The sequence below is a fragment of the Pelophylax lessonae genome (assembly GCF_965119305.1).
Source record: "Pelophylax lessonae genome assembly, chromosome: 4".
NCBI lineage: Eukaryota > Metazoa > Chordata > Amphibia > Anura > Ranidae > Pelophylax > Pelophylax lessonae.
Window position 1 is genome coordinate 487132167 of NC_138771.1, and position 18974 is coordinate 487151140.

The 18974-nt window shown below is 45.7% G+C and overlaps 1 protein-coding gene across 10 annotated transcripts in view; it reads right to left on the minus strand.

The window, feature by feature from the left end:
* The window catches only part of C2CD5 (C2 calcium dependent domain containing 5), a 190175-nt gene that overhangs the window by 38749 nt on the left and 132452 nt on the right, over positions 1–18974 (minus strand). For 9 of the 10 annotated variants that reach the window (XM_082256123.1, XM_082256121.1, XM_082256119.1 and 6 more), the window contains 3 exons: positions 17227–17313; positions 15842–15886; positions 15585–15686 (listed from right to left, as the gene is read on the minus strand). In XM_082256123.1, the coding sequence (XP_082112249.1) occupies positions 15585–15686; positions 15842–15886; positions 17227–17313 (234 nt within the window). The remainder of the gene's footprint in view (positions 1–15584; positions 15687–15841; positions 15887–17226; positions 17314–18974) is intronic. The other variant, XM_082256116.1, reaches the window with a different exon arrangement.

The window sequence follows — 18974 nt, forward strand, 5'->3', positions numbered from 1 at the left end:
TTTTTAGTGAAAATATTGATTTGGTAAACATTTGCGCAAATATCGTAGGGCCTTAAAATTCAGTAGCACTTTTTTATTCTACTGGTCCTATGCTTTCAGAAAATATATGGTTTGGGGGGGTCTTTAACAAACTCTTAAAGCTGTAAGGGAATAATGAAAACCTTCCGATTTTTAGAGAAATTTGATTATTTACATTTAAGTGTATATTCAATTTTCACCATTTTGCAAAAAGACGTAATTTAAAAATGACAAATATTTATTTATTAACTCAATGCAGGTTAAGCTTTTATATTTAGTAGGAATTTAATTGGCATTTTGTGAAATTTGCTGTGTTTATATTGGCTAAATATGAATTGAGAATTTTTAGCGTATATATAGTTTTGATAAACATTTGCGCAAACATCGCAGGGTGTTAAAATCAGTAGCACCTTCTTTTTATACTACAGGTCATGTGCTTTCAGAAAATATATGGTTTGGGGGGGGGGGGGGTCTTAAACTCTGAAAGCTGTAATGGAACAATGAAAACCTCTAGATGTTTTGAGAAATTTGGATATTTTCATTTTTTGCGTATGTTCGATTTTAACTATTTTGCATAAAGGCGCAATGTAAAATGTACAAATAGTGGTTATTTATTAACTAAATACAGGTTAGCTTTTAGGTTTATTAGGAATTTTGTAAAATGCACAGTGTTTTTATCTGCTAATAATGATTTTTGTGTATTTTTAGCAAAAAATTGGCTTTTTGTACTTATTGTAAAATCCATTTCTCGGAGTTGATTGATGGACACAGCGCTCCATAAATCATAACTAGTGGGTTATATTGCCTCTTTCAGGAGTAGGACTAGGCAGCACAAAAAACACCTGGCTACACCCATGGCCTGTCCCCAGCTGGTATATAACCCCCCCCCCTCCGCCCTCTCTGCTCTAGGTAATCAGTTTAGTAGAAAGCAGTATTAAAAGTATCAGAACTCCATAGAGGGGTATTTGCTGTGTCTGTCGATGAGAAATGGATTTTACAGTAAGTACAAAAAAAACATTTTCTCTTTTTCGTTCATCGACGGACATACTGCTTCATAAATCATAACTAGTGGGATGTCCAAAAGCAGCACCAAATGAAAAACGAGGGGTGGGGAAAATAACCCAAGGCTAAACATGAGAGCCCTTAACCGGGTCACAGGAGCCCCATCTGAAAAAAAAAATGGATTTTTGTCTTACGGTAAAATCCTTTCCATTGAGGTTCACTGACAGACACAGCTTCAAGTCTTCAGACCATTGGGATTTCCAAAAGCAGTGTCAACATGAGGGGTGGGAGAAAACACAGCAAATGCAGAATTCCCAACAAGGCTAAACAATAGCCAACCAGGTAACAGGAGCTCAATTAGGAACAACTGGGGCTCAGCACCTGGTAAGAATTTTCACCCTCAAGTAGCGGAAGCCTCTGCACCTGGAGCCTGCAAAACTTTCCGACCAAACGCCACATCCAAAGATGCAAGTACATCCACCTTCTAAAATTTTGTGAATGTGTGTACAGATGACCCCGTAGCCGCCTTGCACATCTGAACCACTGATGCCGGATGACGAAAGGCCCAGGAGGCACTAAGCGCCCTTGTAGAATGCACTTCAACAGGGAAAGGAGGAACCTGCCCCTAATGGGAGTAGGCCTGCACCACCGTCTGCCTTATCCATTTGAAAATGGTCGCAGCAGATGCGGCCTGCCCCTTACGAGGTCCATCCGTAAGAACAAAGACTCTGATTTTCTAAATCGGTTCAATCACCGCCAGGGAAACCCAAATCGCCCTTACCACATCCAAAGAACGTAAAGCAATTTCCCTTGGATGTGTAGGCTTAGGACATAGGGACGGTAACACAATGTGTTCATTAAATGAAACCCTGAGACAACCTTAGGAAGGAACGCCTGACAGGGTCGCAACACTACTTTGTTCCTATGGATCACCAAGTAAGGTGACCGACAGGATAATGCAGCCAACTCCGACATGCGGAAGTATAACTACTAAGGAAGCCACCTTCTGTGACAAAGTAAGCAGAGGAAGTTCTCGCATAATTTCAAAAGGAGGTTTTTGAAGCACCGATAGTACCAAATTGAGATTCTACGGTGGTACCAGGAGCCAGATGGCGAACTCTTTGTACAAAAGTGTGAACCAAGGACTTCGCCGCCAATGACCTTTGGAAAAAAAAATAAAGGCGGAAATCTGGCCCTTGATGGTGTTCAGAGCCAAACGTTGATCTACACCCAATTTTAGAAACTCCATCAGGCGAGACGCAAAAAAGAAACGGGGAGAAACCCCCCCCCCCCGAAACACACACCAAGTAATGTATGCCTATCAAACTTAATGATAAACCTTCCTGGAAGTAGATTTCTTAGCCTTATACAACGTAGGAATCACCGACTCCGAAAGCCCTCTGTCTTCAGCACCTGGCTTCCAATAGCCACGCTGTTAAATCTAGCGAACGTAAAGCAGGATGGAAGATTGGTCAACGACACAGAAGATCATCCGTGAGAGGAAATTTCCAAGGGACGTCTGCTACCAGCGTTAACAGGCCTGCGTACCAGACTGACTAGGCCAGTCTGGTGCCACCAGAATGACTGGAATTCCTTCCACCTTTAGTCTGCGTTGCAGTCTCGAAAGAAGTTGTATTGGAGGAAAGGCGTAAATCAGACAATACTGACCCCAAGGGGCCACCAGCCTCTGCACCTTCCTGTTGAGATGGGAAGCCAGCAGGTCCACATGGGGGGTCCCCCAAAGAGGACACAGTTAATGGAAAACCTCCGGGTGAAGAGATCATTCTCCTGGATCCAACGCCTGTCGACAGATAGTCCGCTTGCCAATTCTCTACCCCCGAAGTGTGCACAGCAGAGAGAGCCAGAACATAACATTCTGCCCGCTTCAAGATGTGGGCCATTTCCCGTCTGATCCCCTGAATTTCCAGGATGTTGATCGGCAACCTGGACTCTTCCCGAGTCCAGACATCTTGAGCCAAGCACACTCCCAAGACACCTCCCCATCTGGACAGACTGGCATCCGTGGTGATTACAGTCCAATGCAGGGGAAGAAATGATTTCCCCAGACGTAAAGCCGGGGAGCGTAGCCACCATAGGAAAGCGACATAATGCCGCCAACTCCGATACCCTGCGGGCCTAGGTAATAGCCACCAAGAAAGTCACTTTCTGTAATAACGTAGGCAAGGGAATCTCCTGAATATTATCAAATGGAGGTTTCTGGAGAACAGAAAGCACTAAATTTAAACCCCATGGTGGCAAAAGAGACCATACAGGTGGAACCACATGTTGAACCCCCTGAATGAAGGTACGAACTAAAGAGTGCGTGGCTAGGGGGGTCACTGAAAGAAGATTGCCAAGGCACACACCTACCTGGCCCTTGATGGTCCTTAGGGCCAAAATCTGATCTAGCCCCGTTGAAGAAACGTTAAGATCCAAGCCACAGAAAAGGATCGAGAAATTGAGCGCCATCGACTCACACCAAGAAATGTATGCTTTCCACATACGATGGTATGTTTTGCTGGAAGACGACTTCCTCGCCTTCACCATAGTAGGGATCACTGATCCAGACAAACCTCTATCCCTCAATACCCGGCTTTCAATAGCTAAGCCATTAAAACCAGCGACTGTAAAGCAGGATGGTAGATTAGCTCTAGGGACAACTAGTCTTCTGAGAGGAAGCCCCAAGCTACATTTATGGCCACCAGGATGATTGGAAGATCCTCGCTCTTGATTTCTTACAGGAACTGCGGAAGAAGCCTGAGCCGAGGATGACGCTGGCCTCACCGTGGTCCTTGGATGCCTATGGCGTCTGCCAGAGAAACCTGTGATCACGCCACAAACCTCGGTATCCTCTTGTGGAGCCGAACCTGCTAAAAGAGCTGCATGTAGGACTGTGCAAACAGAACTGTCTTGAAGGTGGACACCACCAGATTCAGAACATGTATGCAAATTGGGAGAGAGAACTGACTGTGTGACAGCAGCCGGTGAATCAAGGCCTGTGGTTCCTGAAATTTTTCCAGAGGAAGGACCACCCTGGTTAGAACTAAAATCAGACCTAGGTAATTCAATTCCCTGGATACGGGGAACCTTAGGTAGTTCGGACATCACCGAAATCTATGCAGGATTTAGTGGATCTCCTTGATGCTCACCAAAGAAGTCCACGGGGCTGTAAAAACCAGCAAAGATGTCCCCCCACCCCAATAATGGGTGAGGGCAGACCTTCATGCTGAAGGGTCTGCGGGTCCGGAGAAGCTAGCTCTAGGCTTACCAGACCAAGGTTGCATGGAAACTCCTGGGGAAGATTTAAAAGATCTATTTCCTTTATTCTCCGTCCCAACAGCACAAAATAATTTCCTACAGGCTGAGAAGGAAGGCCCCTGTCTGCGGCGAGGCTTCTTCCCTTTCCTTGACTGTAGCAGGAAGGTACTCTTCCCCCATGATACCCTTAATGATGTCATCCAGGGTAGCCCCAAACAGGCGAATGCTTGGACAGCACAGAAGCTGTATCCAAAGCTGCATTACAAATAAACTGCAGCCCATGGACCAACTGGTCCGCTAAATCAACATAAGCAGCAAGGACCTGCTCACCACCCAGGCCCTGGTGCAAAAGCTTGGGCCATTCAGTTAGGGTTCAGACTGGCCACAATGCCGAACCAGCCATAGTAAAAATGCTGTGTGCCACAGCCTCCGCTCTCTTGTCAGCCAGGTCCTTAAAGGATGGGGATTCCTCTACTGGGATCAAGGTTGATTTATTCAACCTGGAAACAGATGAACTAGTTTACTTTTTAAAAGTGACTCCTCAAAAGGGTAACGCACAGCAAAACGTTTAGAGACCACAAAGGGTAATTTTGGTTGTTCCCATTCCTTACAGGAAAACCTGTCAAAATAAGGCACATAAGGGAACATCTTTGGAGTACGATGCAACTTATGCATACCAAACGACACAGCCACGTCCGTGGCTACATCAGCCGCATCCTCCATCTCTAAAGTCTCATGCACTGCAGTAAAAGTGCATCTACCAGCAGCTTTTCATTTGCTGCTGCGACCATGGAGGAATCATTCTCACTATCGGATGGATTAGGGGGTGTTATATTAAGTCCCCCTGGACTGGCCGCATCCACGGCGGCATCCGGCTCAGAATTAGATGAGATGTGACCCTGAGGTTCCATAAGGAAAGGAAGACCTTGCAGTACAAAACCAATCTTTTTGGCACCACTAAATGATCCCCCCAAGGCTCAGGGTACCTATCAGCAGAGGGAGAGATAATAGGGAGCCCCAAAGACTCACCCTACCGACCGGAGGAGCGCAATGAATTCAAACCCAGCATCATCATGGTCGCCATCCCTGTTCACATGTCCCGTGCACAGAAAGAGGAAATGGAAGAAGAATAAGAGGAAGAGGACGAGCTTCGGCATCTCCAAGAGGCCTCAGTCTTCCAGCTTTCCCAAGACATCATCCACTACCCAAACATGACCGCCAACCGGAGACCAGCTAGACTAGACTAAAGGAAAATAGCCCCAGTGACATAATTCGGCTACACAGACATGCCCGCCAACCGGAGACCAGCTAGACTAAGGGATAATGGCCCCCATCATACACTGAAGCATGCTGGGGAGGCCCCAGGGGTCCCTGCTGCATTCTCTGCCCTGGGACCCCCACCAGACTTTAGGTCCAAACAGAGGGGAAAGAGAGTGGGGGGAAGCCCAGCTCAGTGAGGAAATTAAAGAAGGAAGTAGGGAACCTGCAGGCAGGCCCGCTTGTCCCTGGAGGTTACCCGCGCCCCCTCCCCCCCCCGTCCCCCCCAAAGAAAAAGGGGATAGGGGGGACTGTATTTACCCGTCCATTGTGCGGGTAACGCTCCAGACAGAACTCCTCGCCACCGAAGTAAGGGAGCTGTTGGCCAAGGGGCCGCTGCTACTCAGACCCAAGCCCGGTCGTATGCGTCCCTGCGAGACATTTAACTCGTGGGCCAGCATCTGTCCGTGAGGCTATGTCGCGGCTGACATAGCGCATAGCTGCAGTCTGCACAAGCTTGCTGACTGGGCTGAGGGGCCCACTGGATCTAGATTATCCAGCCGTTGACCAGCCTGGCAGTTGATTGTAGAACTCCTGAGAGAAAAAAGAATAGAAAATATAAGGAAGGAAAAAGTTGCTAGGACCAGAGATCCCAGCCGGGAGCCTAGGTCCAAACTCCTGACTAGACAGATTAAAACTGATTACCTAAAGCAGAGAGGGGGGGTTATAGAACAGCTGGGGACAGTCCATGGGCGTAGCCAGGTTTCTTTTTTCTGTCTAGTCCTACTCCTGGAGGAGGCAATATAACCCACAAGTTACCATTTATGGAGCGCCGTGTCTGGCGATGAAAGAAAGAGAAATATTGTTTTGATAAACATTTGCGCAACTATCATTGTACCCAAAAAATCAGTAGCACCTTATTTGTATTCTACTGGTCAAGTGCTTTCAGAAAATATATGGTTTGGAGGGTCTTTAACAAACTCTGAAAGATGTAAAGCAAAAATAATATAGCAATGGAAAAATTGTAAAAATGTGCCAGCAAAGTTTAAAAGTGGAACACAGGGCCTGGCAGCGAAAGGATTAATTGACTTGATGCTATACTCGGATTAAAAAGTGTTCCTTTAATTTTTTTTGAGCAGTGTATATCTTTTCAGGGTATGATTTATGCTATATTTACTGTGTAAATATTTAGCTTACATACACACAATTTTTAGGTGCACATACATACATACATAATATATATATATATATATAGATTGCCTAGCAGAGCTAATGACCTTTTCCTCTTTGTAGGCCATTTACGTACCTCCTCAAGCCTGACTGGAATACTCCCAGGACACTGCATTGCTCACCTCCACCAACACAGAAGCGAACTCTCAAACGTTGAGGTCAGAGCTCAGTCCTGTGATGGTAGAAGTGAGCAGTAATAACTAGGCCTCTCTTAGCAAGTCCTGGGAATTTTTTCAGTCTGGCTTCAGGCGGTAAATGGCCTACACCTGTAGATTGGGCATTATTCAACTTTAGTCAGAGCTCCACAGTTTGTTTTTATCTATAGACACCGTTTAGCTGCATAGGCATTTTTTTGGGTAAAGATGAACTCTTTAAATAAGAAAATCCTTCTGTAAGTTGTTATAATTCATGCAACTAAATAAGAATTCTGTCCAGCACTGAATGAACTCTCCAGTACTACAAGGGGGTGGGGGGGAAGTTATTATGAGTCTTTGAAAAGTTCTCCTCCACCTCCACAACATTTTAAATTTTAGTGGTAAATTGACAAATGATTCCTGTGTGCAGAACCTCCTGAAGCCTCCGATCTAAGAAGACAAATGACCTCATTATTAAGTGCCTAACCTAGTCAATGAAGCAGAGTAGTGCACTGTACAGGCAATGTAATCTTGGGGCAATCTGAAACATGGAACTAAAAATGGATTTTTGTAAAATCTTACCGTAAAATCCTTTTCTCTTAGCTCATTGACAGACGTAGTCCTCGGTGATTCAACACCCTCGGGTTATGCTGCCCTCTACAGGAGTAGGACTAGACAGGAAAGAAAACGTTCTGGCCACACCCTAGGGGCAGTCCCAGAGGGTATATCCTCTCACTTCCTGCTCTAGCAAATCAGTTATGTCACAAAGCAGTGTTTAGAGAATTTAACCTAACCCAACTCAAAAACAGAGGGGCGGGTACTACGTCTGTCATTGAGCTAAGAGAAAAGGATTTTACGGTAAGATTTTACAAAAATCCATTTTTCTCTATCGCTCATTGACAGACGTAGTCCTCGGTGATTCAACACCCTCGGGACGTCCCAAAGCAGTACCACAAATGAGGGGTGGGAAAATGGAAATCAAATCCAATCTAGAAGGCCCAACCGGTGCCAACTAGAAGTTTACAATGCTCATCCTCAATGATGAGACTCAACAGAAATTTTTCAACAGAAAAAAACCCCTGAGGTAGACCACCGGTCTCCTCAAATTGCGGCCTGCAAAACCTTGCGGCCAAATGCCATCACATCAATCTTATAAAATTTTGTAAAGGTATGTACCGACGACCAGGTGGCCGCCTTACATACCTGGACCACTGACGCCTGATGGCGATAGGCCCAGGAAGTACTGAGCACTCGAGTGAAGTGCGCCCTAACAGGGAACGGAGGATTCTGACCCTTAATAGAATAAGCCTGTACCACCGTCTGACTGATCCATGTAGATATGGTCGCGGCAGACACAGGCAACCCCCTTCAAGGGCTATCCGTGATCACAAAAAGTGAGTCCGTCTTACGTAAACAAGTTCGTAGTAGTCAAGTGTATCCTTCTGAACCCCATCCAAGGAGTGTAATGCAAACTCCCAAGGATGGCTAGTCTTAGGACACGGGGAAGGGAACACAATACTTTTATTCAGATGAAAAACTCTGAAAACCACTTTAGGAAGGAAGGAAGGATGGATTCGGAAGAAGAACCACCTTATCCCTATGAACCACCAGATATGGGGAACGACAAGATAATGCGGCCAGTTCTGACACCCTGCGTGCAGAAGTAATGGCCACCAAGAAGGCCACCTTCTGGGATAATGTAAGCAAGGGAATCTCCCTAATATCTTCAAAGAGAAGTTTCTGAAGAACCGACCACACTAAATGAAGATCCCAGGCGGTAAGGGTGCGCGCACTGGCGGAGCCAGATGTCGCACCCCCTGGATGAAATTCCGCACCAAGGTATGATTAGCCAAAGGTTTCTTGAAAGAAGATTGCTAACGCCGAAAAACTGACCCTTGATCGTGCTCAAGGATAGTTTCTGCTCAACCCCTTGTTGCAGACAGACCAAAATTCGGGTCACCGAATAGGTATGTGGGGGAAATCCAATAGATTCACACCATGCAATATAAGACTTCCATGTGCTGGAAGTCGCTTTCCTTGCTTTAACTGGAGGTAGGAATAACTGAAGCTGACACTCCCTTGTCCTTCAGTACCTGGGTCTCAATGGCCAGGCCATTAAGCTAGCGACTTTAAAGCAAGATGGAAGATCGGTCCCTGAGACCGCAAATCCTCCCTGAGAGGAAGTCTCCAAGGAGCGTCCGCGACTAGCCTCACCAAGTCGGCATACCAGGCTCGACGAGGTCAGTCCGGAATTTCCAGAATAACTGGAATTCCCTCCACCTCTATCCTGCGAAGAAGTTCCCGCAGCAACTTGAGAGGATGGAAGGCATGCCATAGCTGATACTGCCCCCACGGGGCGATCAGCGTTTCTGCTGCGTCCGCTAGAGGATCGCGGCGCCAGCTACAAACCTCTGCACCTTCCTGTTAAGCCAAGGTGCCAACAGATCCACATCCGGGATGTCCCAATGAAGGGACAGCTAGTGAAAAACCTCTGGATGAAGAGGCCATATGCGATTGGATCTGAATCGGGCTGCTCTAGAGCTGCTCGATCCAGTAAATCAGACAAAATCTGATCGCTCTCAGTTCTGATACCCTTATTGGTAATCTGGATACTATCGGAAGAAATGACTTCCCCTGGTTGAGCATCGGAGACTTCCTGGTCCGCTCGCTCAACCGGATCCGATTGTCCAGGGAATCGGAATTCTGATTCCATTAAAAAAGAATCTCCTTCAGGAGAATTCGGGTATGAGACTGGGTATACGGTACTGCCTCTAAGAAGGCCACCATCAGTCCCAGCCAATTGACGGACAGCAACATCCGAATCGTTGACTGAACCTTCTGGAGTTTCTCCGCAAGGAGAAACTCTCTTGCCCAGGATGGATGTATCCAACCTTAGGCCCAGATAGTTCAGTCTCCTGGTGGGAACCAGGGATGATCTTTGGGAAAGCGAAAAAACGCTGATGTCCTGCGATGATGGGGATATAAAGATAGGCCTCCTAAATGTCTATGGACGCCAGGAAATCCCCCTGATGCAGGGAGGCCACCACTGTACGGATGGACTCTATTTCTTCCCAAGTCCAGATTTGGACGCACCTTGCCCTCTTTCCTGGGCATTGTGAATAGGTTCGAATAGAACCCCTGAAACCGTTCAATGTTAGAAGGGAAGAATCGCACCGGTGGAAGTGATCGAAACTCGATCCTGTGTCCTCCAGAAACTGGTGAAGACATCCCCCCCACCCCAGAGATGGGTAGGGGCGCATCAGGCTGTATCTTCAGGCTTGACTGAGCCGGACTTTTTGTTTAGCCGACCAGCGCCCTTTGAAACCCCTCTAAAGGGGCTTTGGAGGGTTTCGCCTTATCGCCCGCCCTCGCGGAACGAACAACTCTTTATGAGCAGAAAAGTAAGGTCCTCGTTAGTTACGAGGTCCTTTTATCCTAACAGTCTGTGGCAAGACAGCAGGCGGTACCGTCTATCCTATAAAGAGGAATTCCTCAAACGGATAGCACCTAGCCATGCGTTTGGAAATAACAGGGTTTCGTTTCAAAACGACCCCATTTGGGTAAAGGAAAATCCTTCGCCCTTTTGGTAGGCTAACAAGTACCAAAAAGGAATCTCAGTCTCAGCTACCTCTGCCGGTGTAACCTCAAGACTAAAGGTTTCCCGGACGGACACAACTAGTGCATCCACCACTCTTGTGCTATGGCGGAGGCAGAAACGTTCTCCTCACTGCTGAGGAGATATTACCTGAGACAACAGCCCCTGAAGTATTTGATAAACAATAGGGGTAGGCGGGGGTCGCTTCTTGACCCCAGTCCCTGACAGGCCACCTCCACCCGGGATACCAAAGACTCCAAAACTGCCGATAATGCATTAAAAACAAGTGGGGTACTGGAGGGTCCTGCGGCCACCTTGAGGGGATCAGGTGGGGATACCTATGCGGCAGGGTCAATGATTATACAAGACACTTGCCAGCGACAAAAAATGACAAAGTAAAAAACTTTTTTTTTTTTGTGTCCCCCAGTCGCAACAGCGCCCCTCAGTGTTACCTGCCTTTTTGGACCAGAGAGAGAGAGAGAGAGACCCCAAGGCTCATCCCTGATGCACAGAAGTTTTCATCAGCTTGCTCAGTGCTTGTCTTGTTACAGACAGGAAGTCTTTGGCCCCATTTCCTGGGTAAAGGAGGCGGCTCCGCCCCTTAACACGCCTGCCGGCGCCTCCCCCTGGCTCCATGAGGTGTTTGAGTCACCTCAAACATGGCCGCCCCCATGCTGGAGACACGAGGCTACACCAAAATGGCGGCCTCGTGCGATCTACCAGACAATGGCGGCGGCCTGCACAGATAGCGGCTTGTCTGCAGAAGGATCTCGGCCTCACAACCCTTCACCCTCATGGTGGTCAGCGTGGTCGGCGGTACCGGACCCTGGCGGGCCGTATGCAGTCCGTGGCCGTCGGGAGGCATCTGCTTAGCTGGAGGAATGATCTGGAATGCAGTATACATGTATAGACATCGCCCTGTGGCTTCTGACAGGTAGGATACCTTATACTATCACAGTAAAGTTCTAGTACTGCCACTGACTACAATCATTTTCACATTTTTACAATTAGATTGTCAGCTCCCAAACCAAGCCTCCTGGCTTATTGTACACAAAAATCACACTCAATTAGGGGGATCTGTGACATGTTATAGGATAGAGGGAAGACCCATCCTTACCATTACAGAGAGGGGCCCGCGTTCACCACAAGACCCGTCAGGGGGAAAGGGGGAACATACTACTCACCATACCGGAACCAGGCGGGCGCCAACTCCTGACAGTACCCCTCTCCACCGAGGTAGGAGGGCTGTCGACCAATACGGACGCCGTGACTCATGGTCTTTGGCGTTTCAGCGAGACGTTTAACTCGCAGGGTCAGTCCCCGTCCAGTGGGACTATGTCGCGGCCGACCTAGCACGGAGCTATGGCCTGCACGCGCTCGTAGGCTGAACTGGGGTGACCACTGGATCTCAACATCCAGCCCGTCGCCCAGTTCAGCTTTCTTGCTTGAAGATCTCACAGGAACACTGGAGAAAAAAAGCTGTCTAAAAAATCTTTTCTAAGAAAAAAATCCTGCCAGGACCGAAGATCCCAGCAAGGTATCTAGGTCCTTACTCCTAACTAGACAGAAAAAAACTGATTTGCTAGAGCAGGAAGTGAGAGGATATACCCTCTGGGACTGCCCCTAGGGTGTGGCCAGAACGTTTTCTTTCCTGTCTAGTCCTACTCCTGTAGAGGGCAGCATAACCCGAGGGTGTTGAATCACCGAGGACTACGTCTGTCAATGAGCGATAGAGAAATTTACCTTTACTAAATATGAATACTAGATTTAACAGAAAACACCCAGCACTGTGGATTAAACCGTTTATAAAGCTGTTCAGTTCTTTAAATATTTATACTGTATACACCCCTATCACTCATTACTTTATGACCACTCAAAAAAATACTGAGTAGGTTCCCCTTGTATCACAAAAACAGCCCTGAGCCGTCGAGGCATGGATGCCACTAGACCTCTGAAGGCATTCTGGAACCAAACCATCAGTAGCAGATCCCTAAAGTCCTGTAAGTTGTGAGGTGGGACCTCCATGGATCAGACTTGTTGTTCTAGCACATCCGACAGATCCTTAATTGGATAAAGATCTGGAGAGTTTGGAGGCCTAAAGCAACACGTCAAACTCATTGTCCTGTTCTCAAACCATTCTTGAACCATTTTTTTCAGTGTGTCAGGGCACATAATCCTGTTAAAGAGGCCACTGCCATTAGTGAATACTTTTTCCATAAAGTGGTGTGCTTGGTCAGGAACAATATTTACAAAGGTGGTACGTGTTAAGTAACATCCACATGAATGGCAGGATCAAGGTTTCCCAGCAGAACATTGCCCAAAGCATTGAAAGCTTTGAACTGCCTCCTCTGGCTTGCTATCTTCCCATAATGCATCCTGGTGCCATCTCTTCCGCAGGTAAGCGACACACAAGCAACCCAGCCATCCACATGATGCAAAATAAAACGTTGTTCATCAGACTAGGCCAACTTCCTCCATTGCTCCGTGGTCCAGTTCTGATGCTCACATGCCCCTTGGCTGTGGGCATAGGTTAGCATGGGCACCCTGGCTAGTCTGTGACTACACAGCCCCATACAAAGCAAACTGCGATGCTCATTCAACACATTACTTTCAGGGACAACATGTTTACTTGCTGCCTAAAATATTCAATCAACTTTCAGATGCCATTGTAATGAGATAATCAATGTTATTCACTTAAAGCAGAACTATACTCACCTTTAGTTCAGCCCTACAGCATCTCAGAGCTACCCGCCAGCTACAGGAGAACTTGACACTGGCAAACCAAAGAACAATAGGCCAGCTTAGGATAACCCCTCCTACTCTCTGCATGCTTCAGTTATTTGTTTGTGTCCATGGAAAATGGACCAATATTCTACTGCCCTAACCATGACTTTACAATTTTTTTATTCTTCTCGCTCCACCTAGTCTTAGTGTCTCAGACCATAATTTCAGGTAATGGTGTCAAGGACCTTTTCCTTCTTTCTGCTGGACTACAATGGCTCCACTACTTCATACAAACAAAGTAAAGTATAACTAAAAGCAAACTTTATTTTTGGTTTTGGATAGAGTAGGGATGGATTAGAAATCATGTCAGCTTTTTTTGCTGTCTGTGCTCCCATTAAGGAGATCCACCCTCTCTATATGTGTCCTGTTTACTATGATCACTGAAAGTGAAAATAAAAGAAAATCCCCAATTTTTGGTTGTCCTTAGAAAAGTAATAGGGGGAAATCTTCCAATAGGGAAACTAGTTCTGGTGACCTGGGGTTCCCAAGGAAATCCCTTAATTTGCAGGGATTTCCTCTCACTTCCCGTTTGGCTATTGGCCAAAATTTGACAGCAACCCTCCCTTGCTCTATCCAAAATGAAAAAAAAAAATGTTTTGCTTATAGTTATACTTTTAAGTACTTCTTGGCAATACATGCACATTTCCCCCAGTTACACCCCTTTGCAAATTCTGCAAATACAGAAAAACACCTGTTGATCTGCCAGATTTCCAGTGAGCTCCTAACTTCCTGTTTGAGCTGACACTATTGTGTGCCTGTTGCACTGAAATCCCAAGCAGTGTGGTCAACACTGCCCATATCTCCCCTGCTGAACGACAGAACACCGCTCCCTCTTCATAAGGAGCTATTCACACCACTGCAATGTTAAAGCGGTTGTAACCCTAAAAGGAAAAAAAAAAGCTTCTGTTCCTTGAAGGCATAAACTACAGCATAGTGATTGTGCCATGTAATTTGTTCCTTTCTAAGCTGTAATATACCTGGTTGATCCTGCCTGTTCCTGTGTCCCCCTGTGTGTGCTGACCACAGTAAATATGGCTGCTGGTCCATGACACTGTGGTCAGTTTGTTACGTGCCTCCACCATCCTGCTCTCTGCTCCTAGACTCTTCCTCTCCCCCCTCCCTTCCTTCCTGCCTGTCTGTTCCAAAGCCTGTGTGTGAGAGCCGATCTCCTCCCTGCCCCTCTCCTCCTGCTGCTCTTCCCTGTGGCTTGAAAATACTATTTAACAATAACTACCATCCCCTCTGTTTTATCAAGACCTAAAGTACTGCGTGTCCGTTTTTTTTCAATTCTAATCCTAAATACATTCTCTCACAGCACTGACGTTTCTCTGTTGGCCGTCCAGAGGGGTATCGCAGTCCCTCCCTCTGCATTCCTTAGATCGGGGAAGGAGAGTGGAGGAGGAAATTTGACAGCACAGAGGTGCTGTGAGATAAGGTATTAAGGATTAGAGTTTTAAAAAACAGACACACAGTACTTTAGATATTGATAAAACAGAGGGAATGTCAGTTATTTATTATCCTGACTTTACAAACACTCTAAGTATGCTGGTGCACTGCAGTGTCATTCTTTTTAAATGGCACCCCAATACACATGTATTTCAACACATCATAACAAACTGCCAAGCATTGCAGTAAGATGTGATTTACAAAATTCTGCAGGTAGGATTTTAGGTTTGTTGTGGTGTGTCAAGTAGCCTACTCGAGAATATTACACATTTCACATGGAAATCGCTGGATTATAGAGATTAAGTCCTTTTCTGGGAGAAAAGCATAATAGGAGGTTCTGGGCAGGCCTTCTGTGTAACTGCGATGAACAATAAAGTTTTACAAGACGCTGATTATATCAGAGGGTGTTTTTTTTTTTTTTTTGTGTATTACAAGTGGAGAGTGCGAACAAGCTCCATTAAGCCACCACCTACTTCCACAGATACAGGCACATGTTGCAGGCTTGGGAGCGGTGGTTTCTCCTGCCTTTTGCAAAACTTCTCCTATAAATTCGCTTTTAGGTGGACAGACAATTTAAAGAATAACTGGTGTAAAAGAAAACTCTCTTAACCTGTTAAAATCTTGGCCACTATGATTTTGGATGTAATTAGCAATTATTACATATAAATTAGGGAGTAATTTAGATGTTGCTGGGATGAAAACACACAAAAGGTAGTGCTCAAATCCCCGATATCTACATACAATAAGTTTCACACTCTGTGGGATTGATCTGGGTAAACAGTTCCCTCCCCCCATCACCACGGCGTGTCACATGTCGGCCTGGGACAATCAGGACAATGAAGAAACACACAGCTGCCTACTTGTTTTAATTGATCCGCGTCTTATGGTCTGAGCCCTCATTTTTATGTGCTCTATCCAGCTGCTGCATCTGTCTGCAAAGGAACTGTAATCAGCGGCAGTGACTGGAAACACACAGACAGAGAAGACAGGAACAAAGAAAAAAAACATGGATGACGTCTCTTGCTCATCACAAGGTGTCCTGATGAAGCAAATTATTGGCTTCTTGGAAAGAAAAGAAATCGCAGTAAACAAGAGGAGGGAGATGTGGAGGTCTTACCTCGCTGGATGGCGTTGGCTGGGGAACCTGCTCGTTCCTGGAGATCTGGAAAAAGGTAAAAAAAACCTGTTATAGAGGTAGTCTGACGAGAACCAGTAACCAAATAAAAGATTTATGTAGTTATTTAATTTTAGGAGAGAATATGCCTCTTAGACAGTTGTCGGTGGAATAGGTGTCCCTATTGAAAGATTTCCCCTCACCTCTTCCAGTGACAACTGCAATATTTCAGTTTTCCCATTTTTTTCTTTAAAGCTGAAATGTAATCTGCTTATATTTTGCCTTCCTTGGTGCCTCCTGACCTCTTCATCTACATGCCAAAGACATTTTTTAATAAAACTTTTCTTTTTTCTTAACATACTTTATTTTAGACTCAGTGTTGTCACCACTGGGCCTCTGCTATGCAATGCAGGCAGATCATGGCTGGTGGAAGGGTCTGGCTGGGAGCTGTAAATAGCTTTCTGAAACGATCAGCACTCAGTACTCCTCTCAAGAACCCTGAGCCCTGAGGTAAACAGTGGGCTAGCTCTTAGTTATAAGAAGTTTGGCATTCACCCATCAAGACATTTTGATATATGCATGTCTAGAGGAGTAAACATACCAAAGCAGGCTGACTTTACCACCCTAGGTAACTCCCACATGTGATGACTAGCCTCCATAATTTAAAAAACTGAAATCCAATGAGTGACAGGGAAAGACCAAGGACAGTCAGGCTAGGAAGAAAAGGGCTAGATGATGCTGCACGTCCCGCATCAAGGATATGAGTCCAGCTTTACTTGACTTGCAGCAGCTTCAACGTGTGCAGTGAGATCAGAGTAATTTCAGTACAGGATAGGAGCCTGTACAACTGTGCAAGAATGAAGAGAAGGCTGCCTTGATCTGTGGATTTCAGTCTGGTGGAGTGGGCGTTTCTAGGCAGACTGCATTTGATGCTGAGCCCAAAATAAAGGACTTAAAATATCACAAATCTGCCAGGTATTCCCTGGGCTTAAAAAGGTGGGAGGGCTTCCAGGTCAGTAAGCAAAGCACAAAAGCAGGATATACAACATGTAATGGAATTCAGCCAGTTCAGCAAGAACTGGCCAAAATTCGATGTGTGTGTATCCATCTCTGTTCAACAGAAGCTGGTCATCAGATTGGCTTCTGTCAAAGGGTCATACAGAAAAACCAGCATTCAATCAGCACATGCAGCCAATGGCTGCAGCGATGATCCGTTTATTCTGATATAGCAAGGTGGGGGATATTCCTGCATCCACTTTGCTTGTGTGGATGTGGGAATCTGTCAGCTATTGTTTTTGCTCATCCCGCTGGCTGACTGAAAAAACACTCTCTGTGTATATCCAGCTTAATGAGCCTATTCACCACAGACACACATTGTAAACACTCACCTTTGGATGGGGAGAAGGGCTGCAGTCCAGGGGAATCAGATGATAACTCTAGAGAAAACTGCAGCTGCTCGTCCGTGTCTGTGGAAACTAGAGGAAGAAAAATGTCAGGAGAGAAAACATTTAATTGTGAATTTAAGGTTATGTTTTTGTATATTTATACATTTGCCCTTACTTCATTGTTTACATAGAATGCTTATTTTTAGGGGTATAAAGAAAGGACTTTGGACTATCTGGTCAATGTTAAGTCAATGAGAAAATTCCTGTACTGTAGCTCACCAAGTGCTACAACAGCTCTCTATAGGTATATTATACACATCCATTTACAGTGCAACACTCACATATATACAAACAAAAAAATAGAAATATCCCAACCATGTATAATATTATGATTTCCAAAATCATAATACCATAAGTGTAAAGTGATTACAAAAATCCTATTCCTAAATATATTTTAAAGTGTCCATAAACAATCCGTATCTTCATTCTTAAGTAAATGTGAAAATCTTCAAAACCTAAAAGGAGAAGTATAGCCAAAGCTTACTTGGCTGTACTTCTCCTACAGATCACAGGAGTGCAGTTCGCTTTGCACTCCTGTGACCCGTTTTCCGCAGAAAGTGAGCTGAAATCCATTCTCTGCTGAGGTCACAGAAGTCAGTCTAGGCTCTTGCGTCATCACGACCACGGAGTCAGGATCTGCCAGATCCCTGGACTAACACCCAGCTCGGTCTCTCAGTGCGCCGCTCCACAGCCCAGCGCTTCAGTGAGCAAGGAGGGGACAGAGCAGAAAGCTGCTCACGGAGCAGCGAGAACCGAGCGATCGGCAGTGTTCGATCGCTCGGTTCTCAGTGTAGAGGAGCAAGGGGGACAGATGCAGCATCGGACTGATGCTGCATCCACCGAAGTAAGTATAAATTAAAAAAAAAAAAAAAAAAAGCAGAACACTAACCCATACTTCTCTTAACAAAGTTGTACGATCCGACTAGTATTTCAGGTCATATGCCCTTTTTTGGGTGGCAGTAAATCCTAAATTGTTCTGCTCCACCTCCAGCTCACAACCGCATTGATGGTGCAACAGCATGCACCAATATAACAAGCCTAATTGGATGCAATTCCTATGGCTTTGTATATATTCTGACTATGTTGCACTGAGCTTCTCTCACCTGCAATCCAACTTTACAGCATCTCCAGCCAGCTCTAGTAAATTCCTCCAACACAGCTCTAAGATATACCTCCAGTATGTGTCATGGACACAGCCTCAATGTGTTTTATCACAATGCACATTATCCAGGGGTCCCTGTTCACTGTGCCCAAATGCATCAAAAGGTGTGGCTGTAGTACGTATCAGAGGAACGCCATAGAGCTGGCTGGAGATGCTGCAGAGTCAGATTGTACTGGTTGGGTTAGAGATGCTCAGAGCGGCATAGTCAAGTTATAGTCAGTCATAGTCAAGAGCTCTAAGAACAGGTGATATCCCTCGAAACACTTCAGCTCTTTTGGACTCTTTATTCCACAATTGGCACTTCCCAGCAGATCATGCTGGGTGGAGCATCTGGTGGATCATATTTTGCTTGACATATGCATTTGTTTGTGAGTATAATTTATACATTTTTTAATAATCAATTGTTGCAAGGGTAATGCGCTAGGCTGGTGTGTCCTCTGTTCCTTTTTAATTTTAGTCAAGTTATATAAAGCGGCATATGTGTTATATCTAATAAGGCTTGCTCTATTGCTACAGATCGCTGAACCAT